General features: G+C 47.0%; 1 protein-coding gene across 1 annotated transcript in view; it reads left to right on the forward strand.

Annotated features, from left to right (window-relative positions):
- The first annotated feature begins 15,789 nt into the window (after positions 1-15,789).
- The window catches only part of LOC125756134 (uncharacterized), a 34,166-nt gene continuing 22,936 nt past the window's right edge, over positions 15,790-27,019 (forward strand). The window contains exons 1-6 of the mRNA XM_049416482.1: positions 15,790-15,810; positions 17,557-17,699; positions 17,754-17,882; positions 24,304-24,411; positions 25,893-26,003; positions 26,062-26,168. Of these exons, the coding sequence (XP_049272439.1) occupies positions 15,790-15,810; positions 17,557-17,699; positions 17,754-17,882; positions 24,304-24,411; positions 25,893-26,003; positions 26,062-26,168 (619 nt within the window). The remainder of the gene's footprint in view (positions 15,811-17,556; positions 17,700-17,753; positions 17,883-24,303; positions 24,412-25,892; positions 26,004-26,061; positions 26,169-27,019) is intronic.

The raw sequence follows: 27,019 nt of genomic DNA on the forward strand, positions 1-27,019 counted from the left end.
CAGGGCAAGAAGAAGCGCGCGCTCGCGGCAAGTGAAACCAGTGGCTGGGATGGGAGGAGGGGGGTGTCCGGAGGCGACCCGTGCGTCAGGATGCTCGCGCACTAGCTCCCGGCGAAGGTTGTTGCGTGCCGAGTCGAACGAGCTGGCGTAATCCGTCAGCGAAGTCTCGGCGGAGTGTGCTCGTTTTGCGAGTTCGTCTGCAGCCTCGTTGCCCGCGATGCCGACGTGTGAAGGGAGCCACTGAAGGACCACATCACAGCCTCGTTCCTGGAGGACCAGCAGGCTGAGAGCGGCACGCTGAGCAAGAAGGGGGCCTCATTCCTCCCTCGCGAGCTGGCGGAGGGCAGGTTTCGAGTGGCAGAAGATTGCTGCGCTCGTGACGGCCGGCGAATTGCGCAGGAGGTCTGCAGCCAGCTGGAGCCCGACTAGCTCAGCTGTTGTTGAGGATGCACAGTATCGCAAGCGGCACTGTCGTTCCGAGCTGAGCTGAGGGGCTATGCAGGCGGCCGCGGCTGAGCGATCCTGCAGGACGGACCCATCGGTGAACACCTGCGTCCTCCCGGCCAGGTCCTCATACATCCGCGCCGCGGCCTCTTGAGCAATGGCACTGATGGGGGTGTGGCGTTTGGATCGAATGCCCGGCAGGTGCAAGTTCACTCGAAGGGGCACTCGACGGTGAGGGGGTGGCCAGCGCGAAAGGCGTGCGGGGTCGTCAGCCACAACACCGTCGTACACGTCGATAAGTTGGCCGACACGTGAGTTTGGCACAGCACGAGAGGAGGGGACCTGCATCAGGCGCTCGGTGGAGACGCTGCAAGTGGCACAATGCGCGCAGGTCCGCCGTGAGCGACGCAGGCCACGCACGAGCCTCCGCGAGGGTCTCGGCCACACGAGAGCCACGAGGCATTCCGTGACACATGCGGATGACTCGGCGGTGGTCCTGGTCGATCAGTCGCCACTGTGGCGCCTGGAGTTTGCAGATCGGCAGTGCGTAGTGGATGGCAGACAGAGCCATCGCCTCGTAGATGGTGCAGGCGAAGGCAGCGGGGCAGCCGTTGCCGCCTGCGAGTAGTTGGCGCACGGCCGATTCCTCGCGACGCGTCGTCTGTCGTACACGTCGCACCGCCGGGAACCATCGGAGGCGATTGTCTATCGTCAGGCCGAGGTAGCGGACGTTGCTACTCCAAACTATTGGTGCACCATCCAGCTGAAGGCACGGAAGACGTCGTCGGGCTTCAGCACGAGGGTGGACGACGAGGGCCTCGGTTTTCGGCGCCGAGATCGTGAGGCCGATGTTTCTCACGAAGGCGGCCACACATTGGAGGGCCTCTTGCATGCAAGCGCGCACCACCGAGCACTTTCGGGTCGGTCCACGCACATACAATGCGACGTCATCAGCGTACACCACTGCGCGAACAGGGAACACAGCCGTTTCTGGTAGGCACTTGACGAGCGGCGCGAGTACCAGATTAAACAAAAACGGGCGCGCGAGAGAGAGGCAGCATAGGAGAGGAGAGAGAGGGGGAGGGGACGCGCATGCGCTGGCCCTAATCGCGGCGCTGCGCAGGAGAGAATTTCGGCATGTCGAGCCCACATTTCGGAGGAGCCAACAGAGGCAAGCGCTGGACTGAACACGCGCAGCGCTCTACCACTTGAAGGAGAGGAGACCAGAGGAGGAGAGTAGCGTATGCTCTGTGAGAGCAGAAGCGAGAATGCAGGAGGGGGGAAGCGCAAGCAGGTGCTGGGAGAGAAGTGGAGAGAGTAACGCACAGCTGTTGGAGAGAGGGAAGGAGGAGAGTCACGCATGCATAGTGTGAGTGCGGACCACAACGCTGCATGCGGATGACCATGCCGCGTTACATACCCCCGAGCAAGAGATACTTCGCATCTAAAAGGTAAATGCAGAGAGTAGAGGGAAGCGGGATTGTATGATCAAGCACCGGGAAAAATTTGCCAATTGCAGTCGAGGCGTTGTGTATTGTATCCCTTTAACATGTGAACGCATATACATCGGCCAGACTGGGAGGTGTGTGAACCAAAGACTTAGGGAACACCAATACAATGTAGAAAAAGCTGTATCTGGTCATCTTGGAATTCACTGTCAGAGGTGTGGTTGTGCCCAAATGTTTCAAAATACCCGTATTCTCGATAGGGCCCGCAGCAGAACCACGTGGATAATAGTTGAAGCCTACGAAATCGACAAAAGGAAAGAAAAATGTGCGAGTGTGCCTTCTTTAGCTTTGTCAGCTAAAGAAAAGATGTATCTGGAATCATTGCTTTGAACGTTGGCGGGTGCAGATTGTTGTCATTAGTGATGACACGTGCAGGCTTTGTGCTGTATCTTTACATGTTGTTCTCTCGGTTTTATCCATCCACTGTTATTGTATAAAAGGCATGTGTGATAGCAAATAAAACCATAAGTTGCAAGTTAGCGCAGTGTGTGTGCGTCCCTGTCGTGGTGCACTGTGCCATACGAATTATGATTCCCAACCAACTAGCCCGGCAATGTGCCTTAGCAAACCCTTTGGACCACTTGGATGGCCTTAGGACAGTCCACATCGCCACATACATTGACATATCTCCTCAGCACATTCAGCAGTGACAGTTCTGACAGTTATGTGTGATAACTTTGACACTTCAAGCATTGCATTGTGAAGGGATTCGGTGTGTCATAGAGCAGTCCGCCTCCTCCACAATCCACTTTTTTCTGAAAGGTGATGTTATAAAGGATCCAAGGAGGTCCATTTCAGCTTGTTGGAATGGAGCTTTTGGTGTATCTATTGGCTGGAGAAGTTCTTACAAATAGGGTTTTGTGCCTTTGAGAACAAGTCTTCATGTAATGCCGCACATACGCTTATTTACTAACATTGGGGAGTAGCAGCTCAGACAAATTCTGACAAACATGCTGCTCGCATCCAGGTGTCCAGAAGGCACGACAAGTGAAAGGTTTTGCGTGTTGTGCTGTAAAAGAAAAGACGCTTTCCGTGAACAAAACAAGCAGAGCAGTCCGGAGAAACTGCGCAGGACTTTTAAATGTTGACTGCCTTCAGGTGCTCTATGAGCAGCAGCTGATGCAGGTTGTCTCGTTCAGTGATTAGAGACCTGCAAGTGGCACAGACTTGGTGTCGTGCATGCGTTCGGTGTGAAGCATTCGTGTGCTTCCTTCAGGAAGGTACAGCTATTGCTTTTGGTAATGTTGATGTGATTGGATTTAAGGCCGCTTTTGCATCATGCATTTGTAACACTTTATGCCTCGTGATCTGATGCTTGTCCAGAGTGAACCGTGTGCAGCTAAACACATTTCACTAAATGAAAAGGCTTTGAAACAGGGCACAAAGGTAGGACAATAGTTGACAACAAAATTGGATTTGTGTTTTACAGGGGCCACCAATGAGCATTTTCCACACAGCTGTGTGAACGTAATGTAGGATGGTTGAAAGCTTGCTGCTATGTACAAGGAAGAGTTTTATACATTAAATAATGTGTGTAGTGCTTGCTTGGACATGAGTTCAGATGATCCAGATTGACGAGGACAAGATTAACGAAGATTTTGCTAAACTCTATGATTGTCACAAATTATTTGCATATTCTTTCAGGAAAAGCATTTGGTAGATCACATGGCAACAGTCAGTTGTGTAATCTCAAAAAATGTAGAATGTGTGACCAAACTTTCACGTGAAGGTAATGCGTTTGATCAGGAATGTAGCCAGAAATTTTTTTCTATGGTGGTCCGACCCCCCTTTATGTATGCTTGGGCATGTGTTTGTATGTGTGCCTGTTACACTTGCAAAATGTAAAAAACATCGGGGGGGGGGGGGGTGTTTGAATCCCCCGAACCACCCCCCTGGCTATGCCTCTGCCTTTGATCCTTACATGCTGCTCCAAGTGGGAACTCAGTGTGGTGCACTGTACTTTTATACACAGGATGTGTGGGGATTTGGGACATGGATGATACTAGTTTGACTGCTCTCATAGCTGGTGCATTGTCTGCACTGCACAGGTCTGGTCAAAGGAGTTTGCCAGCTGCTACGCTCGGACAAGCAGGATGTGGTGGAGCTCAGCAGTGCACTGTACCAGCTAATAATATCTGGTTTTTACCAGGATGACACCACCCTTGAAACGGTCCTCGAAACACTGTCTGGTTCTTTTGGCAAGACCAGGTACTGCTGAGGCCTTTTTCTTTCTTTTTTGCTTCTTGTTGGCAGTGTTTCTTCTTGAAAACCCTTCAGCTTGGAGAATTAAGACTCTGAAAATAAGTGTACTCCATGAAAACTAGTATTTATGGTGACTTTAAGAGTGCACCATTTGAGCATATTAATCTCAACATTTTCACTGTGCAGCAGTATAACAGTATATGGTTGTCATTACAGTCACATGTCAACAGTCAGCAATGTCAAATAACTTGTACAACGGGGCACTGCATCAGCATAGAAGAGCTGGTGGGTCGTTGGCTCATGCAGAGACAATTGTTTCTGCTTTTGAGAACTGGGCTTTAAGTGTGTGCCCAGAGGAAACCATAGAAAGACGTCGCTATTGGAGTACCTTGACTCACTGATCTTGTGCAGCAAACTATTTTTGAACCCCTTAGTATAGTTCAAGGCGCTGCCTCGAACTACGCCTAACCAAGTATCACAGACACTGCATTGGTGTGTTATAGTATTTTATCTTGAAGGCCATTGCTCTTGATGAGGAACTCGCAATAGTATGTAAGGTAGGCGATTTTTTCCTCATGCCTCTCTGTTGTAAAGTGCATGCCAACCATATGGTGGTTGTTTTAGGCACAGTGCTCTGTAGACTGTTTCTTCATGCAAACGAAGTGTCAAATGTTCAAAAGTTAGTTTCCTCGTCTAAAAAAAAAGTTACACGCCATTCGCACCACAGAATGGCCTTGATATACTGATCGCAAGGCTAAGCCTGAATGCTTGTGTAGCCCTGCAGCCAGAAGCGCTGCCTTTCACACGTGTTGACGCACTTGTCATATATTTTGACTACAAAATCGAAGTACTGTGTTGGCAAGCCAGTGTGTGCTGGAACTGCCCCATGTGAAAACGTGCACCGTAAGCCACAAACATTCGAGGAACCTGACCCCGTGTGTCTGCTACAAAATTCCATTTAAACAGTTAATATTGTCACCCTTTAGCAACAATTGTACACTATTAGGCAGGCAAGTGGCTCTTGGTTTTCAGAATTTCTGATTTGATTGCTGTGCACATGTTGCAGGCTGTGTTCGTGAGCATAATTTAAAAGTGCTCAGTGCGTGCCACCGCCGTGGGCCCGCAAATCACACAAATTTTAAGGCACACATACAATGAGTTTGAAGGCCACTGCTATGTGAGTCTCCTGCTGCTCCCAGACTCTCAGTGGGTGGATGCAGCGGGCAATGTTTTTGTTAAACCCAAAATGCAATACCAGTTTCCTTCTGCAAATCAATAAATTGGAACTCCAACACCAAAAACAAACACGTGTTTCTGAAATTATTGTTCTAAAAGGGACCTCAGGCTGGTGTTCTCGCAAGGTGCTTTCACAAGGTGTGTGATGAACCAACGAAGGTGAGAGCCCGTACTGTGGATCTGCTCAGGAAGCTTTCGCTTGATAGATTAGCAAATGGTGTTAAGCAAAACAAAGGTCTGTTGATGGAAGTGTTTTTCACTGCAGAAACACACAAGCCTGAAATCCCTTTTAGAACAATAGTTTCAGACAGGAACACTTGGTTGTTTCTGGTTCAGGGTTGCTTCAGCAACACTTAAATTCTTTGCATGTGAATGATTTCGTTTTCCATTTCTTGTTCTACTTATGTTGTTGTTATTTTTGTACCAAGAGAATTCTGTGGGTTGTGGTGCTTTCAGTATCGATGTCGAGGATTGGTATTATTCCATGTCACAAGACGCTTTGATGCAGAGCATAAGAGAATGTATTTGTGAAGAAAATGATGAGGTGGCTTTCATGACTAGGTATGGTGTTTCAGTGGAAAGTTTCTTAGAATGGTGAACCTTTTTGTGGTTTTGCGGGGAGGAAGTGTGGTAACTGACGCCACCAGGGGGCGCTATGTACAGTGATTCCACTCCTGCACCAACTGCGCCAAAGTGCGCCAAATTGTATTTACTGCGCCATCCTGATAATATCGACGAAAATTGCACCAAACTGCGCCAAAGTCTCGGGTTTGGGGTCGTCTATCACCGGCAATCGCACGGCCGGCGCGTCAGAACATGTGCAGCTTGATCTTGGGGCTGCCAAAGTCGCAACCATGGACCAAGAATTATTCCGCTGAATAAATAGCGCTCGCGCGTGCGTCCCGAATAAGCCACGATGCCATGCACGGTGCCGACGCAGCTTCTGTTCTGCAAGTCGGCTCGACAGCAAAACGCGCTCTCCGCAGAAACTCGTGACGTCTAGGCCTCTCGGTAGCGAGAAAGTGCGACGGCGATTCATCGGCGGGCATCGTCTGTTCTAGAAACGCTGCTGATAGCTCGTTTCAAGCGTCGCACGGCACGTAAGGAAAGCAATGTTCAGTAATAACTACATGTGTGCTGCTAAAATGTCTGTCACTTCTGTTTACGGACATCGCGGAATGTAATCTGGGATCGCTAGCAGTATATATATATGGAACAATATCGAATTTTCCTTGATTCACGTTGATGGAAGAGCACGCGAATGGTGGAAACGCGTTCACCCTTTTCTTCAGATATACTTTATCCATGGATCTTCATTCGGAAGAGCTTTTTCGTAATTGCTTATACCAGCACGTCCGAGTTTAATCACTCTACGATAAATACCCCCTAAAAGGCCCTGCCCTTTCGAGCTCATGTGCTAGGCTTCCAATTCGAATTTTTTGCTTGCTTTTTAAAAATGTCATCTCATTAATAAAAGCATATATCCTGGTCGGAGCAGCCGCAAATACGCAGCTGTCAGTAGCGGGCCCGTCGCTGACGGCCCACAGTGAAGCGGCTACCCTATGTTACACGTCCGCCCCTCGCTTTCGGGAGTCAATAGCTGACGGGTAAAAAAACTCAGTTTCGCTTAAGGGCGAAGCAATGAATGCGATACCAACAAATTGTATTGTTAAACGAAGTAAGGCTAGCAGCTAACTCTTTTCGATTCGATCTCGCGTAACTCAACAAAACACTGGTTTAAGGGAATATGGCCGCTCCAGGAACCGAAGCGTTTTCTTGCTCTGAGTTCTCTAAACACGAAGTAAGCGTTGAGAGCACAGCAAGTTTACGAGCCGTCTCCTCTGATGTCTTGAGCCCTCCCCCCCCCCCCACTCCCCTGGCGTCCTTTCATGCTCCTTACGAAAGACGGGCGGGGCGTTTCCTCTCTGATGAGCAATCGACGGCAGGCCCGCACACGGGAAGATGTTATCTCATGCACTGTCCGTGTGACGGAGACAGACAGCCACCTAGCTTAATCTCCGCTTCAGCCGCGTTCGTCGCCAGCGCTCGTGGGCTTTTACCCGCGGCTAGAATGCGCGTGGTGATGTTATTAATTTGGTCTTTATACAGAAAATTACGGCAATGGCGACGGCAAAAATCCGCGGAGAGCGTCCATATAATTGTTATCACAATAAACGTTTAAAAATAGTTGAGGAGCCATTTCACTCTGTGAAGTGGATGATAAGCGAAGCTGTTTCGCGCATGGCAAGGAGGTGACATGGCGGAGGACAGTTTGGTATGTAAGGCCAGGTTATTAACGTTGAATACGCAATATTAATGCGAAAGCATCAGATGCTTTATCAAACACGAAAATTGACCGTCCGCGGCGTCAGTCGATTGATGCAAAAAATAATCATGTGGTGGCGTCATCATCACGTCATAGACCGTCAAAACGTGTGACGTCATCATGGCGTCATATATCGTGATGTCACGTGATGACGCCATCACGACATCGTCGCTTTACACTGCTTCCTTAATCGGTGCGCCGATCATGGAGCTAGCGCAAAACCAGGTGAGGTGGAGAAAGCTTGCAGAGAAGGAGGGGGAGGATCAACCCGTCGATCGAGAAGAAAAAGAATTTGGCTTTAGCCTTGGAGTTTTCTTAGGGGAATTCATTAGGGACAGTGTGGCTCTTTGGCATTGAGGCATTATGTACATCACGGCGTTTGTGTACAATGTCTGCTGATAACCACATAGATGTATTTAGAGTGTTATTTCATAAAGTGCAATTTTATTGATCTGGTATTCTGTTTATTTGCTAGTGTCGAAAATAATCGCCGAAGAGGTTAATTCAGAACACTCAACTGCATGAGCCCTTATTTTTTCATTAGCGAGTGAAGTATGGAGTTCTCCGGAGATGATTTTTTCCATGAGATTTGCAATGAATCGAAATATTTCTAGCCTTCATAAGAGCCCCATAGTAATATTCCGGTGCTTGAATGTTATTGCAATATGCTTCTGTAGTGCACTCCAGGATGTAAAATTTGCTGCTCGAGAGTGCTCCCAGATGCAAAATTATCTGCTCCAAAGAGCTCCAAGATGAAAATTTTGCTGCTCCAAAGTGCTCCAAAACGGAAATTTTGCTGCTCCAAAAATTGCTCCAAATCAGAAGTCCTCGGTAGCATCACTGTATGTATAATAAAAAGCAGAGCACATGACCCATGGGGTCAGTGTGCCTACGCCCCTCACAGCGGCTACTGTGTTTTCACTACTGCGCGCTATGACCGCGGGTCCGGTCACCACACTTTTACCTCCACTCTATAGTTGTTTCCTGGTAAGGGTGTGTTAATGCACAACGGTCTGGTGTTTGTGTAGGTTCACAAGTGGTGCCTGCCTTAAGTCAAATTTTTTTGGCTAAGGTGAACAGAGCCATTGACAGTTGGCTGTGTGGTTTAGCTCACAGAACCATGAGGTATGTGGATGACATCCTGATTTTCGTTCAGGCAATAAATTTCGATCACAAGGTAGTTGATGTGCCTAAGGTGTTTAGAGAGCAAGGCCAGGGCTCGAGGATTTCATTTGAGACACCTAAAGATCAAAAGATCCACATTCTAGACTTGCAGGTTGCGCTGGGCGGGTTTGCATGTGTGCTGGCAGTACATGCCTCGTTCGGTAAAAGTCGTTCTCAGCTTCAGTTCCTGTCATTCAAGACTCGTTAAGCATGCATCGCTTTTTCCTGCATTTTCTCGGCAGCAGCGACATCTTGCCAACATTTAATCACACGGAGTGTTGCAAAGCTGGATATCCAGAAGCTGTTACAACTGCTAGCCACAAGTGCCAAAAGGCTGTCAAGGCAGGAGCAGCGCATGCCATAACGGAACAGGTGGAAAACTGTAACCAGACTGCGGTTATTCCCTACATTCATGGGCTTTCTCATCGTGTAAAATGGTGGCATCACACCTTGACGCTGATGTCGTTTTCACAAAGAAATACAAGTTGGGCACGATTTGTTGAGTTCTACAGAGGCACTCGTACGAGAAGGGAAACAAAAACTGGCTCAGTGTGCCATTAGACACGGCATTTGTTTTGTCCCTCGCACTTGTAAAGTAGTATATTGCATGCCTTTTTCTTCTGGGCAAAAGTACATTGGGGCAGACTGGCCACTGCTTCAGCATCAGACTCCGAGAACATCTCAGCAGTCTGAAAGGATCACCGTATTCTCATCTTGCCTTACATTGTCAGCTATGTGGTTGGGAAACCCTTTTGAAAAATGCATCAGTGTTGTACTGGAACCGCAATAAGTTGATGAGAGAAGTAGAGGGTTTCTACATTCAAAAGAACAGCCCCACATGTGTCAGTCAGCTTTCCTTGAGCCTTGACCCCTGTGAATCAGCTTTTCTTGCAGATAACTTCCCACCTTTTGCATTCTCATGAACCTGAGCATGCGTGACATAATCTCAAGCTTTCAGCGTTTAGCATTTTTTAACTTCATCACATCTTATTCTTCAATTTTTGTTTTGGGGGCCAGTTGAGGTGTTCTTGCACGTTGATGTACTTTTTGGGATGTGAGTTGATTGATAAATAGGTGTGAATTTCTGAGGACAGAGTTTAGCTTGAAGTTAGCACTCATCCAGTCCTTTTGATCCTTCTTGTGTCATTGTTTTATTGCACTCCTTGTTCAAGGATGCTATATATGTTTACTGAACTGACCCACTTGCTGTCCACTTAGTCTTAGTTCACCACACAACATCAAAATTTGTTGTATGCCACATAAACAAAGCAGCTTCATCCTGAAATCGCATGAGAGCAAGGTGACAACCTGAATTACAGCACCTCAGTTTCTGGTAGCCATGTTTTTTGTTTTGTGATATTACACGCACCTGTGTCCGAGGAATCTAGCAAGAAGTGTTATGGTGATGCCAAATTTGGTTGCCGCAATGCATTGGTTAAACAGAAGTCTTGTAAGTTAGCTTTATCACAGAACAACCTCATAAATTTATGGAGCTTGGAATAATGTAGGAAGTAACTGTAAACAGCTCCAAACAAATTGGTTGGCTCCTCGGTTAGCAGTTCTTTCATTGAAAAAAGTAAAAAAAAAGAGATACATTTTTATATGTGCTAAAAGTGCCTGTTGGTTCTGATTGCTTTCACTTAGAATTTGTCTTATTTGTCAGAAAGTTGAGCATATCTCCTTTTGAGCTTGCCATCGTGGAAAGGGAGATTTGTGATATCTTGAAACAAGCAGCGACATCTTTTTCGTTGATCGAGATCACTTGCAAGGTGCCGACCTTGTCAGTGACATCTGTTTTCTGAATGATCGCATTCGCTTGCAAGCTACTTAGCTTTCTGCGTTTAGTCTATCACTTCTATGGTTAGCGATGCTTGTCACTCGACACGCGGCAATAACAAAAACGCCACATCAGGTGCTGAAGCATGGCACACACCTCACATCAGGCGCAAGCTCTCCTGCTGCCCTGAAGGGGAGGAGAGCATTGAGGTGCATCTTTGCACCCTCTCAGCTGCCAAAATAGCCTATTTTGCTTTGGCTGCAGCTTTCTGTCCTGCAGCTTATGATTTTAAAAGTGTGTTCGCAAAAACCACATGAAACTCCATCGTATGACCACAGGCACCAGCAGAAGTTTCAGTTTATTGCCTCGGTCTTCCTCTGCGGCAGCAGTGAAACTTCGTTAATGGAAGTTGCATTTAAACACACCTTGTTATAATGAGGTTAAAAATATATGGTGTTCTATGGACACGAAGTTATAGAAAGTTAAATACTTTTTTGTATTGTAAACTTCGTTATATTGAAGTTTACTATATTGGAGGTTTAACTGTATTGAGGTTCGTTATACAGAACATCTCACCATCAATGGCACATGCATCGTGTTATGCTGTTAGCCCATTTTGCAATGCAGGGATACTGGCACAGCCAGCCAAGTGGTTCTGCAGCTGTCCATCTTGGTGGAAGTGGGCCGTCGGCTCGGGGGCAGGAGGCATCGACTGCTCTGTGACCTGGGGCAGCCCCTGGTGCGCACCCTGCTGCGCCTTTGCACTTGGAATTCTCTGCAGATCAAGGCAAGGCTTGTGAACATTACTAGTACAGCTAAACATTATTATTGTGGAGTTGTTGTAATAGACAATTTACTTTAGTTATGTCAAGACATTGTTATACAGTTGAACCCATTTATAACGAACTCGAAAGTGTCGCGAAAAGTGGTCGTTATATCAGTAGTTCGTTGTATATAGACTCGCCCTTAAAAACGTGCACTTAGCGGCCAAGCCGTTTTTTTTTTTATTTGCACTTCTATTAAAGGGCTAACAACCCCTTCGGTGACAAGCTAAGCCTTTTCGCGTCGTGAAGCGAAGCCCGCTGCGTGCTTACGAGTGAATTAACCGCCTTTGCAATGAGCTGACACCATTTCACCGAAGCGTGGTACCGCGACGTGGAGCCGATCATCCCTAGCTAGTTGCGTGCAGCACGTCGCCTACTCGGCTTGCGGAGTCACTGCCGGGCCGCTTGCTGTATGCTGTATGCGCGCGTTTGTACGTTCTTAGTGCTTGCTTCACTCTTGATCGCGCACGTGTGCGGCGACTGGCCTTTTCGTTCAACGCGGCGAAAACAAGCATTTTGCAAGCAACGCGCACTCGACGTCTCCGCGATGCTCTCGCGGCCCTGCACGACGATGCGCGGCGCACTTGGTTTGTCACCTAGTCAAACACACAGTATACGCTCGCTGTCAGTGCATCGACGTTTCTCGGTGCCTGCGCCGCTCAACAACAGCGAGCTACTTTCGTTTCTACAAAGCGACGCGCACTTTAAAGCGGTCTTGCACGACGCGGCGAACTTGTGAACGGCAGCATGGCGCGCTCGTACCGCCGTCAATCCGCAGTGTACGGCGTACGCCACACGCGCGCAGCCGAGCAGATATCTACAGATGACTGTGATAAGGTTGCCGGCTATAAGTCATAATGGCACGTTCATCGACGGCCGCCACCTCGCCTTCGCTCTTTTCTGGTGCTTATCCGCGAAAGCATCGCCACAATCGCGCGGAAGTCGTAATCACCGATCGACCGGTCTCTGCCGTTACCGAAAAGACGGACGACCTTTTGCGGCACATTGTGGCGTCGACGAGTTTAGGGACGCAGTGAACCTTTTTGCGATGGAAAGTTATCGCGGTTATCCCTTCTTGCATTTATGCCTTCTTGCGTTCCAAGGCATTGTTCGGTTCATCGCAGGCGGTCGTAGCTGCAGAGAACGGCGTCAGGAAAGGTTACCGTGCGAAAGCTGACCGCAAGGCTTCATGCTGCCTACTATATTTTTTTTTTCCTCACTGCCATTCTGCCACTGAAGAAACGCCTGGAAAGTGAGCGACCTCGCTCGCAGCGTCCGAAATCTGCATGCGGTGCTCGCCGATCTGGGATATCTTAGTCGCGAGCACCGTGGTCGCAAGTAAACTGGAGCGGGGCACGCGCGAGCGCGCGCCCCTGTCACGCTTTAGAAGGAATGTTTTAACTTTTTTTCGCTTCGTATGCGCCATATTTTTACCGCGACCGTGTCTGAAGTGTTTGTTGTAAAAGTAGGAGGCTTTGAAAAATGTTCGCTATATGTGGACGCAGCTTCAATGGTTAGCATAAGAAAATCATAAGCGCACCCAAATATGGTCGTTATAACCGATAGATCGTTATATGTGGGATCGTTATAAGTGGGTTCGACTATATTGAAATTCAATGTGATATGCAAAATAAGTTCGTCAGTGCGTTTATTTTTGCATGAAAAGTTCGACTAAAATGTTCAAATGGTATGTCGACGAAAAAAAAACACACACACAAAAAAAAGAGGAGGAGAATATTGTACAGTAAAACCTTATTTCACCTTCGTTCTTCCAAACATGCAGCGCCGTACTTTCTCCTGGTGGCGAAGTTTGGCAAAAGAGTGTGCCGGGCAGCAAACTACCATTAAAATGGGAAGGCATCGTGTGGAATTGCATCTTTTTCAAAACTTTCCGCCTGTCTTTCGCGGTGATCGCTTGGGACGTGTTAACGTGTATGCTGTTGAACTTTCGGCAAGCATATCACAAGGATTACAGTCTTCAGCCTACGACAGGAGCTGCAAAAAGGTGGCCGACGAGTATGCTATCACAAAGATCATGCTTCACTGCCATGTGAACTCGAAAACAAGCATAGCTCTCAAATTCAGCACGATGATCACAGACCAAAATAATTGAGTTGCCTTTTTCTCTTTAAATAGTAAGAGAGTTAACTATTATTGAAACAGGGCATAAGTTCAGGAAAGATGGAAGCCTGAAGAGGTGTTCACTGTTCAAGAATTTTTCATCTTTTTTTTTTTTTTGAGAATCAAATTTTTTCGCAAGATACACTCCAAAAATCTGTATTTTTTTATTGCTGAATTAAATTCTTCAGATGATTCTATTTTAGCAACAGGTTGTCTAAAATATTTTTGCGTCACCGTAAAGTGACAAAAAAATTGTTTGTGTTGTTACATGCACGTGGTTTATTAGTGAGTAACATCAAGCAAAATCCTAAAAAAAAGCACACATGATTTTTTATAGATAAAAATTCGGCGTTGTATTAAACATAGCTCACAGACATACAAAAATAAACACACCGGAGTACTTTTCCGGTAAAAAATGTTCGTGCTCTAACAGTAAAAATTGTCGCGCACGCTTTCGAGATGTCACTCCTTCATCGTCATCAGAGTCTGAACTCGTAAGTAAATCCTCGTCTGACGAACTGACATCTAATGAATCAGATTCTGATTCGGCACTCGGGGAATAGTCCACGTCGGAAGAATCGCTGCTCGACTCACTAGCAGCAGAGAAACCGGCGCGCACTTCCATAGCATAAGTGAACTGCCTGAGTGAGTGCGCGAAAGAAAACTGTATGGTTGTGCGCCCGTCCAGAAGGCAAAACGAGTGAAAAAGCTATAATAATATATAAGACGGAGTTTTGTATAGGGGAGCGCAGATTTGGTTAGAAAGAAAGACAACATGACAGAAAGGAGGCTCACTTGCAACTGAGTTTATTCTAAAAAAACTTCTCACCAAGAAAGCTTATGCGCAAGCGCATTCACAACAGCCACTGTCATACACAAAAATTCCCGAATCACTGACACATGCGGTAACAATCTAAGAACACTTACCGCATGTGTCAGTGATTCGGGAATTTTTGTGTATGACAGTGGCTGTTGTGAATGCGCTTGCGCATAAGCTTTCTTTGTGAGAAGTTCTTTTAGAATAAACTCAGTTGCAAGTGAGCGTCCTTTCTGTCGTGTTGTCTTTCTTTCTAACCAAATTTGCGCTCCCCTATGCAAGACATGTTTAACCAACTAGCCCAACAATTGACCATTTTGAAGACGGAGTTAGTTTTTCCGAGTTTCCAAAACAGGAAACGCAACCACGGCGGCATCGTTTGTGTAATTTAACGCTGCACGGAAACAGATGTAGTCACCCCCCCGAGTAGCAATAAACGAGAGAGTCACAAGCAGCCACCCTTTGAGAGATTAGAAACCAGACTGCCGTCAGCTTTGCAGGTGCGAGAAGCGATAACCACCCGAAGGACAAAACCAAAGCCAGCCGCACCGTGCGCGCGCGCTCGGATGTGCAAGCAAAAGACGGCGCCCCGCTTTGGAAAGAAAAAAAAAAAGACGATAACAACGGAGATACATCGGCGCATGAAGAAAATTCCACGTATTTCTAAAGGGTGGCACATGCCAAGCGAGAGATATCGAAAAAGGCACATGTTTTAAACATACAGGCAATGCCGTACATGTACGGCGTAAACCCTCAAAGGGTTATAATGTTACATTGAATTACTCAAATCATAATAGGTAGATTTGATGTAAATTTTGTTTTTTCAAATGTTTGTGCATTTGCATGGAGTTAAGTATTGCCTTCGAGATTAGCATTCAGAAACTGGTTGGGGTTGTTTGCAAGAAAGTTCATAAATGCTTCATGATGCTTGCATCTGTCACGACAGCTATTAAAATACATGATGATAGCAGACGATAGCAAAACTGCCGCACTTTCATCCGGGCTCTTCGGCTGGCTGTTGATAGGGGGGTCACATGACTTTGGATGGAAGTCCATTGGATAACTGTGACTTGTTCTCTAATCCTAGCAATCATATGCTCACTGGTGATCCAACTGCACATTACTACAACTCTGATTGTCTGCACCTTGCAGTCCCCACGCAAGTGCAACCTATGCGAACTGCTCCAAAGTTTTCGGTCTTTGCTTGCTTACACAGCAATGGATCTGTTTTGATCTGGAATGTTTATCTTGGGCTGGTACCAAGCACACCAACAGCTTTTCCAGATTTCCATGGAACCCCCTCCTATTCCCAATTGCTGTGCTTTTTCTCTTTAAAGCTTCAAAGCATACAGTCTGGATTGGTCTAACCAATGTATCACCACCACGTCTGCGTGTGGCCTCCGTTGTTACAGTTCAGTATGCTCTCTTCAGACTGGAGGGTCATTGTTCTTGATTAGACTAACTTTTATTTTTTTTTTCAAGCCACTATGCACATCAATTGTAATGTAGCATGGGACAGCCATATGGCTACCACTTTAGGCATGGTGTATTGTAAACAGTGCCTTCGCACAACTGATGTGCCAGACATGCAAACAGTTATTTCGTTTTCGTAAATGAGAATGTTGTATTATTGCGATAGCAATTATATGGACAGTCTCGACGGGTTTTTGCCATTGCCGTCGGCGTCATGTCCCGTATAAAGTCCAAGCTGAAAAGATCCCCCCACGCATCGTATGTTCTACCGCGGGTAAAAGCGTGCGAGCGGGAGCGATGTACGTGGCCGAAGCAGAGATCAAGCAAGCCGGCCCATTTCCATTGCTCGGAGGGTGCATGCGATAACATTACCCCGCTCGGGAGGCCCAGCATCGAAGCAGACAAGAAACGCCCCGCCATTTTGAGCGAGCATGAAAAGATGCGAGAGGGGGGTTGTCGCTCAAGCAGCAACTTTGAACTTTGATTCTAAGGCGCGCGATAACGGATGGATCTATTCACTTTTTATTCATTGGCAGTAGATTTGGAGACAGTGGATTGTTGGTTGCACAAGGTGGCTGGAAACCCCTGCCTCTTGATGACCTCTCTGGCCCACTCAATGGTTATGGGAAAATTTAAACATTGCTTTCTGGTATGGGAGCTTGCATGTTGTCATTTTCATGGTGCCGATTAGGGAACTTGCATAGATAGTGCCATGCCCCCTTCATGTCTTATTTTGATGTATTTGGGTTTGACCAGCAAGGACGGTTAGCAACGCTCGGCGCTGATCGTGCCGTAGTGTTCGAGAAGCTTCGCGATTGTAGTAGATCATTTTGTCAAGATTGCCTGCAGGACGCGAATAGTCTAGATTATTCCGGAGCTTGCGTGACCACCAGCGATAAGACTGGAAAGTCGATGCGTGATGTATAAAAGACGGCGTGTCCAAGCCATGAGCAGTTGATCGACGGTCGACGCTCTGTTTGCCGCTATCAGTGTATTGCTGTAGTTCAACTCTCAGTTTCCCGGCCACAAGTTCGGCCAAATAAAGTTTCATCTCGGACGTGCTGACTGCTGCCTTCGTTGACGTCACGACCACGTGACATCTGGTGATCTACTACAATCGCGAAGCTTCCCGAACACTACAGCACGGTCAGCGCCGAGCGTTGCTAACCGTCCTTGCTGGTCAAACCCGAATACATCAAAATAAGACATGAAGGGGGCGTGGCAATAGTGGTGGCAGATATCTCTCTAGGTAATATTGCATAAAACTCTGTGGCCAAGAAGGTAGAACAGAGAATCAAGAATCGGCTCAGGGAATCACAGTCCACAGAGTGTGGATGGTTACTGTTTTATCGCATAATATTGTGGGATGCTCCCTGCAGTATTAAGTTGGTAACTGTAATTGATGTGTGCAGAATGAAAGACTTCCTTTTGCACTTGCATCTGTCACTTGGTGGCTTTTATATTTACGGGTGAAAACTTGCCAACGATGTGGCTGTTTGCGGACCTGACCTTGGAAGCCACTGCCAACAAGCACATCTGGTGAGAGGAGTGAACAGCTTTAGGTCATGCCTTTCCTAGGCTTAGTTTGGAGCCAGGGTAGATAAATAGATGACGCCTGCGTGGCACCTATATCAAGCCGCTCACAACGGCTGTAATGTGTGCAGGTGCTGGCCCTGGAGTTCCTTGCTCTGCAGCTGAGCCTGCACAGGAGCGACACAGACCAGGGCGTGTGGCAGTGCCTTCTCGGAGATTGGCACGAGCTGCTGATGCAGCAGCTGCAGGAGCGGGCCATCTCTGGGCTCAACCAGTGAGTGCTCGTACAATGATTTGTCGAGTGGTCTCTCAAAGAATGTTCTCTCAGGCAGGAGGAGCGCATAAGGAGCGCCCAGGTGTGGCTGGCTGCTGAGATACTGCACCAGCTGGAGGCGTGGGGCACCGCGGTTGCTGCATTGTTGGCCACCAAGCCCGGCTGCCGAGAAGTGATGTCCAGGTGGGTGGACATTGTTTGGGAAGAATTGATGACAACACATTATGGCAGATGACACTGAAGCCAGAAAAATCTGCATGTATGTCCATAATGAGAAAAAAAAAAATAAACGTAAACTTCGTGACAAAAGCTGCAAAATTCATGACACTGCAATAAAGGCAACTGAGCATGAACATTCAATAGGAGCACATAGATATGGTATGCAATAAAGCAAGTACAGTGAAACCTCGTTAAATACGCACCTTTCGGGAATGCAGTATAATATGGTAGTAAGAAATGACAGTACGCAGTAACCACCAAGTACAAAATTGTAGGCCTGTGCAAATACATAGTAAATTTTAGGTTCGAAGTGAATCTGAAGCGAATAGTGATTTGGTCGAATAATTTCAAATCGAATTCGAGTAGTATATATCACATATTATAAAGAAAAATGAGCATATTTATCATGACCCAACTAACCTGCACAATATTTTTTAAAATTGAAATAAGGCATGTGCAAATGTAATTCTTTTTGGTTCAAAGGGAAGTGGTAGCAACTTTGAACAGTAGCAGGATTTGACTTTCAGTAGAATGCAAGTGATAACCTGTAAAATACATTACGTCTTAAAATTTGCTATAATTAGAGCATATAAGTTGGTATAACAAGCTTTTAAACTTAGAAAGTGATGAATCGATGTGAAGGTAATTTGTTCATTTTACCTTGAAGTGGGGCTTCGCGGAAGTGCGGATTTCGCCGAGATAAGTGTTTTCATGGCATAGCACTCCTGTGCTGCAGTGAAACCACCTTTACAGGGGGTTACAAGCGGTTTATATGTCTATTCGTTCATTTCGAATACTTCGGAATTTTGTGTAATTTAAATTCATTACGAAGCGAATTGCAATGCTGTAATATTCACTTGAATATTCTAACTGCTCGAATATTCGCCCAAGCCTACAAATTTGCATCTCCTGAAGTGCACCATATCACTGCCAGTGAAGAAATAAATGCGGTGCCACAGCAAATATTGCCTAAAGTACCCACCACAAATCCGTTTCTTTCTTTTTGCCAAAGGGCAAAAAAGGTTCTGTTACTCTCGTTTCATCGTCCAACAGAGCGCGTGTTGGCGGCGCCAAGGAGAACTTCAAAACTATTACAGGGTCGGGCATATGCAGCCACTGACATAGCGACAGAACGGGCAGTATTGGCTTTTAGTGATACATGTGTATGCGGCTGTGCAGTGATTTGCTACTATCGTAAAATGCCGAGCAAGCGCCCCCGCCCGAGCAAGCGCTCCCCTCCCTTTTTTGGGAGATTTGAAATAAGCGCCAGTGATCGAGCAAGCGCCCCTCCCCCAAGCCCACCTCCCCTGCGGCCACTTTTTTTTCAAGACGAGCATCGCTTGTGTAATCAGAACCACAAGAATGAGTACACTGAATGCGTATCTAATGTTGTTTATGAAATTCCGTTGTCATGTGGCCGGTCATATATTGGTCATCGTTCACCGGGTGGGGCATATCTAATGCATCAGGTGGTTCGGAGGATGGTGCGCTGCACGCCAGGCTCTCCGGTGTCAGCCATGTACCACCACAGGTCTCTGCAGGCCGAGTGCGCGGACACAACTTTTGCGTCCGACTTTGAGGAGTCGTTTGATGAGTTTGATAGTGATGAGGGGGAATAAAACAGTAAATAAATAAAGCATTTCATTTGAAACATGGATAGGCATCTTGGAGCGGCTCTCCCGCCGCCATCTTGAATTTTGGTCCGGGACTGAGCAAGCGCCCCCCTCCCAAATCTGGTCACATTATCCTTCACCTTATGGGGGCACTTCCTCGGCATTTTACGGTTGGTGAAAAGTGACACAGTTTCATTGAAATGCACATGGAGCTGATCGTCCCCTGGCTAGTTGCGTGCAGCGGGTCGCCTACTCAGCTCATGCCATCACTGCCGGGCCGCTTGCTGTACTGTGTGCGCACATTTTCCATGGGAGTGTTCTTCGTACCCACTCTGCTCCAGACCATGCACAGATGTGGCAATTAGCTTGTTGGGTTAACGTGGCGATGAGCTTCCTGCAGGCGATGCGCACTCTGCGATGCTCCAGTGGTCCTGGCAGTGGACAGAGGCGCATTTGTGTTGTCGCCTAATAAAAGTGTGCAGTATGGTTACAACAGTTCCACGCTTGCTGTACTGTATGCGTCGTTGCGTTTAATGTGGTAGTGTCAATGCAGTGAGGTTTCTCTGCGCTGGCGACCCACAACGCTCAACTAGGCAACAGTGAGCTGCTTTTGTTTCTACAAAGTGGGGCACACTTGGAACATGGTCACACACAATGAGGCAGCAGCAATTGGCAGCCCAGCGTGTTCAGCGCCTATTAAAAGCGTGCAGTAGGCTTAAAGTTGTGCTATGCCATACGCGTGCCCGAGCAGATAGTTGAAGATGCTTATTGTGATAAGGTTGTCGGCAATAAGTCATACTAGCACATTCGTCTGTGGCCGCCTTCCCTCGCCTTTGTTCTTTCCCGATGCTTACCTGCAGAGGCTTCGTCAAAGTCGCACGAAGTCAGAATCATTGATTCTGACTTCGCACTTCTCGAAAAGACAGAAAACCTTGTGCGGCACATCGGTGTGTTGGCAAGTTCAGTGGCACAGTCAACTTCTATGGCACAAAAAGTTATTGCAATACGCAGGATATGCACTAAGCAGTAGGCGTAGGACAAACCACTATGGCTTAAGCAGTCAGTGAATGCGTTAGGCTCTATGAGACTCGATTGAAGCTCGTTGCAACTATGTTGTAAACATTAGTACGTTTAAAGCGGGTATGTATTAATGAGGTTTGACTGTGGAGTATAGGAAGGCCTCAGACAACCTGTAAAGTGATACTTGCGAAAAAAAAAAAAATCTTGCCATATAGGTTTTCAATAAGACCTGCTATGAATATGCTAATGTAGTGTCACAGTGGCGCAGATATGGTGGTCTCCGAGACTCTGCCCAGCCATATCAGCATCCCTTGGTTGCCTCAGTAAAAGAATATTAATGAGAACTAACAGACAATAATGCCAAAGAAAGTATAGGAGGTGTTATTTGTAGTAATTAGGATATAAATGTGCAGAAAGTAAAGTGGACGAAAAGGTAACTTGCCACCAGCTGGGACCGAACCTGTGACCTTCAAATAACACGTCCGATGCTCTACCACTGAGCTACGGCAGCGGTCATCCTCTTGTCCACTTTATGGGCTATATATGTGCATTTAAACCTAGGAGTGTTAGTCATCGTTGATCGCAGCCATGGCAGCGAGTGTGGAACACTCTTTTTCTGCCTGTTGGCGTCACGTAGCACGTGATCATTTTACGAGCCGGCAGCTAAAGAAAAAACTCACCTTCTTTCCTTCATTCATAGCGAGGGTTTCATTCTGGCAGACTTGATGCCTTCAGGTAGTATGCGAGGGATTATTGGTATGCTGCCGGCTCGTAAAAAGATAACGTGTTACGTGACGTCAACAGGCAGAAAAAGAGTGTTCCACACTCGCTGCCATGGCTGCAATCGGTGCTGACTAACACTTGTAGGTTTAAATGCACATACCGTATTTACTCACGTAATGAACCCACTCGCATAATGAACCCACCCCCCACTTTGGTCCTCGGAAAAAAAAAAGGTTTTTTTATTGTGTGTTTATGCTGATTTGATTTTGGTTTGATTGATAATGTCGTTGAAGACCGAAACAACGTTAAATCACGCCATTATATCTCAAAATGATGACGCCACAAAAGTAAAAAACATCGCTTAACAACAAGTTGCAAGCAGCACGAACGCAGACAAGAGTCAAAATTTGAAAGCCGCGCCTTTTTTGCGGCCGAGTGCCATCTGTCGAACGCACAAGAAACCTTATTGCTTATAGCGCCACGCAGGCACAGCGGCATGCAAACAAAGCAGCAACCATGCATTCGCAACGTGGTTCTGTCAGTAAGCCTGATCGCGGTGATCCCCGGTGGCCTGACGTCCGTGTTGCAGCCCCTTGACGTTTCCATTAATAAGCCTTTTAAAGACAACGTGCGGCGGCTGTACACAGAGTGGATGGCCGACGGAAACCACGACCCGACTCCTGCCGGTTAAATATGGAGGCCGTCCATTGAGATGCTGTGCCGCTGGATTCTGGAGGCGCAGAGCCAGATTCCGAGCGATATGATAGTCCGGAGCTTCAAGAATACTGGGATATCCAATAGCCTGGACAGTACAGAAGACAATGCGCTGTGGTCTGGCGATGACGAGGCGGCAGCAGCAAGCGACATAAGCGAGGAAGACACTGACGGCGATGGAAGCGAGTAGGAGCACCAGAAAGTGGCCCGGTTGGCGTCATCAATACAGCTTTTTTTTTTCGCGTACATTGCGTGCAAACACTTACTTTTTTAGACTGAGGTATAATTGTCGAATTTCTGAACACCGTCATGCGAAATTTCAACTTTCATACCTACCACAATTTTTTTTCCCGCGTAATGAACCCTCCCTCAAAATTTGCATCAACATTTCTGAAAAAAAAAGTGGGTTCATTACGCGAGTGTATACGGTATATAGCCCATGAAGTGGACGAGAGGATGAACGCCGCCGTAGTTCAGTGGTAGAGCATCAGACGCGTTATTCGAAGGTCGCAGGTTCGGTCCCTGCCGGCGGCAAGTTATCTTTTCGTCCACTTTACTTTCCTCACATTTATATCCTAATTACTACAAATAACACCCCCTATACTTTCCTCGGCATTATTGTCTGTTAGTTCCCATTAATATTGTGTCTAACAAAGAAAAATGAGCCCTTAAAAGTCACCTTCTTTCCTTCAGTAAAAGAAGTCATTCTCGTTGCCACATGCAAACAGCAGGTCACCATCACACTTCTTATCACAGTTATCTCTCTGATAATGGACGCAGCACCGCGCACATCCTACAAGGGGTGTTAAAATGAAAAGGTACAAAACGTCATAACAACATAACCGTTAACATAGATGCCTATGCTTCTATGGGAGAATGTAGCCAAACATATAGGGTTGCGATTGCACTCTCCGCCGTGGATTAGAGCATGCGGGGACACCCGCACGCGCAGGAGAGAGCAGAGGCTCTCATAAAGAGCGCCGTCCAATTGACGCGGCAGTGCGTATGAGGATGTGATGGCGTTCACTTTTGCAAACTTCGACGATTGAGGGGCAGCGAGGTGTTATCCCATTTCTGACAGCGGAAGGTGTTAAACTGGCCACCATGCATTGCCGTATAGGGAAGGTATACGGGGAAGACTGCATGTCCAACAAGTCCACGAGAAAATGAGAAGCGCTTCAACTTGGACGACGAACTCAAGGACGCTGTCGAGCACTTGGTTTCGTCACGACCACAGGAATTCTGGGAACAAGGAATCCTTCGGCACGTTCATCAAAGGGATTGTTGTGCTCAGGCCTATGGTGTATGTTTTCAATAAAGTCTTAATTTATACGCAGAGTGTCGTTTCGTACCTTTTCATTTGAACACCCCTTGTATGGGATTGCAATGTGCATGGAGGAAGCCACTTAGCCGCTGCTTGTGCACCATGGAAAGGAGACGCGACGTGGGGCTTGTGTTTGGTTTTCTTTCATGTGATAGAACGTGTAAGCACAACTTCACTAGAACGTAGAAAGGAACAGACACGTTTTCTCTGACCTTGTGAAGTCATGCTTATCCATTCAACTATGCATTCTAACCAACTAGTCCACCAACGTGTATTAGTGAAGTCTTTTCTTGTGTTGTCTTTTCAAATTAATGATGTTGTTATGATATGCCCCAATTATCCAGTCATGGCATTCTGCGGAGAGCAGAAAGGCTGTATCCTGTCTCCTTTTTGAAACAGCACAAAAGACGAAAGACACAGAAGAAGACTTACCAACATGAGCGCTGTTCTGTTCTTTTTCTTCACTTTCTGCCGCTTGTGGGAGCTCTCCAGAGTTCTGCCGCACGACCTCTGTTTTTTAGCACAGCAATTCTCGCATAAGAAAGATAGCTGAAGCATTCGCTATCTGCAAAAATGGCGACATGTGTGTTAGCACACCGTCCATTGCGTTGCTTGAATGCGAGTCAACTTACTTGGTTAATACCTAATGATGCTGCAAGCCTGTAGTCTTTTTGTCGTGTGCATAGGTCGAGCGCGTATGTTCTGTTCTTTTTCATCTCTTTCTCAGCGTTCGTGTTGTCAAGTCTTCTTCTGTGTCTTTCATCTTTTGCGCTGTTTTAAAATGTACCCAAACCAACTAGCCCAACTCTCCCCTTTTGCTCCTGTCTCCTTTCTTGTGTTTTCTTTTTGCTGTAGAAGAGTCATGCCACCCTTCTTGGTGGCATTAGCCTCACTGGACAGGTAATCGAGTCAAAATGCTCCTACAGTGATGCTCTCAGTAGTGGCTGCTGCAGTGGCCACTAGGGAATGCTATGAAATTCCGTTTGCGCAGGCTGGAGATCGTCGCATGCTACTTGTGGAAGTACCCGGAAAGCGCCAGTCACGCGTGCCTTCAAAAGCTGCTGGAATTTCTCACCCAGTGCTACTCGTCCTGTAAGCTGTGAGTGACTTTGCTTGAGAAGGTTGGAGATTGAGCCTTTGGCAAAGAGAGATACTATAAAGAATTTGTGAAATTTAAAGCAGGGTGCTTAGTTTGCCTCATAATGCAGCATAGGTGCTATGTGCTGACTCTCGGCATTCCAGATTATAACATTTAGTTTGTGTGTGTGTGTGCCTTCAATTGCGACTGTGCTCTACGAGCCCATCATTTATACAGTGTCCAGTCTGCCCTGCACAGGACTTGTCAGAGATGTGAAGCAATTGCTACACTGCACATCACGATGCATCACTATTGGGGTCAGTCAAAAATATTATCTGTCACTTTTTCGACGGTAATTGGTGGAAAGGGGAATCGAGCGGTTTAATGGCAACGGCAGTTCCATTCTGATGCTGCATCTGGCAAAAAAAAAAAGAACGATCAATCTTTGCGTGAGTGATTTGTGGACCTCTGGTGGCTTCGTTAAACACCACATGCAATGCAAGATTTCACTTCTCAATTATTAAATTGTGTGAGTTAATGGGGGAAGACAAAATCATGTTGGTTGCATTCGTTCTGGCCATCCGGGGAACCATAAAATGTCCTTACAGAAACCCCTGGTATCGCAGAACCCAGTTTGAGATCCCTTGATGTAACACCGATTATGCAGGTTGGTGTGCTGCAACATGTATGTCTGCCACTATTTCAGAGGTGCTTTCATTTTTATCAATAACAAGAATAGGGATGGGCAAATATTCGAGTGCTTCGAATATTCAGGTGAATATTTCAGTATTCGAATTAATTCACTTCGACACGAATGTATATTATTAGAAATTTCGAAGTATTCGAAATGAACGAATAGATGTATATTAGACCGCATGTGACCCGCCTGATAAGGTGATTTCACTGCGGCGCGGGGCTGCTATGCCGTGAAACCACCTGTCCACTATCCAGGGAAAATCTGCACTGCAGCGAAGCCACACGTCAAGGTCAAATGTACATATCACCTGCACCTCGATTAACTATTTTTTTTTAGTTTAAAACCGTGTTATGCAGGCTCGCATGGGCTAAGTATAGCAAATTTTAAAACGTAACATATATTAAAGCTTATAACTTGCACCCTATTACTATTCAAATCCTTCCGCTATTTTAATTACCTTCCACTTTGAAACAAAAAAAAGGACATTCGCACACACCTAGTTACAATTATTAAAAATATTGTGCAAAATGCTCATTTTTCTTTATAATATGTGATATATACTATTTGAACTATTCGATTCGAAATTATTCGACAAAATCACTATTTGCTTCGAACCTTAAATTTACTGTTTGCCCATCCCTAAACAAGAATACTCTTCTTAAATTGACAGTCAAAAGCTGCAAATGTTTTGGAATGCCAGTTGCGTGTCCATAGCATCCATGCTACATCAGCAGAAGCACCCCGTTTTGCAGCTGTCTCTCCCTGCCGTGTTGTTTCAGTTGTGTATTCGCGGACTCGTGTGCAGGCTGGACGTGAAACGTTGTGTCCTTCTCTGCTACTATGGGGTGGCCCATGCAATTGGGCCTGGCCAGAGACCGTGGCCCCTGTGGAATGCAGTCTGGGAGCAGACAGTCAAGTAAGTGCCTACAGACTTGTATTGGAACGCGTCTATACAACAAGGGGCGTGTCTGCAGGACCGTCTTCCTGAACCAGTGTGTGGAGGAGGGCCACTTGGTGCTGCAGGAGCTTCTGCGGAAGCAGCTGGCATCCTGCTCTGACCTGGCATCCCTGTTTTGCCCAGGTACAGTCAGTACGGTGGAGCTTATTAACATATTGCCGCAAAGACTGCTTTCAATATGCTTTCCAACAAGAGGACCAGCGAGCCGCTATGTAAGCGTCTACAATGTCTCGCGCCTGCGCGCGCTTCTTGTGGCACCGCGGCGCTCCTCGTGCACGGGCTCGAGACAGTGCGGCTGATCTGCGAGGCGACGAAGAAGTGTGTTCGGGAAGAGACACTTGTGTGGAACGCTTTAGCGGACTCTCATTTATTTCACCTACTTGTCTGGGCACAAGTTCGCCCATAATAAAACCAGTGTTTGTGTGACCCCTCTTGCAATACGTTACATTCTGGTGGAGGTGCGGGGTATGATTGGAAGTCCCCTTGGCGCAAGAGAACGGAGCCCTGATCCTCAACGATTGGAATCTGGCGAACTGACTCCAGTACACCAGCGTTCAAGCCGCCGCCTCGAGGAGACCCGCCTGAATTCGGACCGCTCCCCACTGCTCCAGCAACACAGGCAGCGTTCGCCGTCAACTCCAGAGCGATGGCCAGCCCGGTGGCATCATCTGAACTCATCGTGTCCCCACCGTGCATGCCTGAACCCTTCCACGGCGATGCGTTCGAAGATGTAGAAGACTGGTTGGAGCATTTCGAGCGGGTCGCAAAGATCAACGGCTGGGACGAGGCAAGGAAACTGGGCCGCGTGTACTTCGCGTTGGAAGATGCGGCGAGGGTATGGTTTGAGAATCACGAAGCAGGTGATAGCAACATGGGAAGATTTTCGACGACACTTGCTCGCTGCGTATGCCAGCACCGATCGCCGAGAGAAGGCAGAAAACGCTCTCCAATCCAGGAACCAGCGCACGAACGAG

This window comes from Rhipicephalus sanguineus, chromosome 6 (genome assembly GCF_013339695.2).
Source record: "Rhipicephalus sanguineus isolate Rsan-2018 chromosome 6, BIME_Rsan_1.4, whole genome shotgun sequence".
In the NCBI taxonomy this organism is placed as follows: Eukaryota; Metazoa; Arthropoda; class Arachnida; order Ixodida; family Ixodidae; genus Rhipicephalus; species Rhipicephalus sanguineus.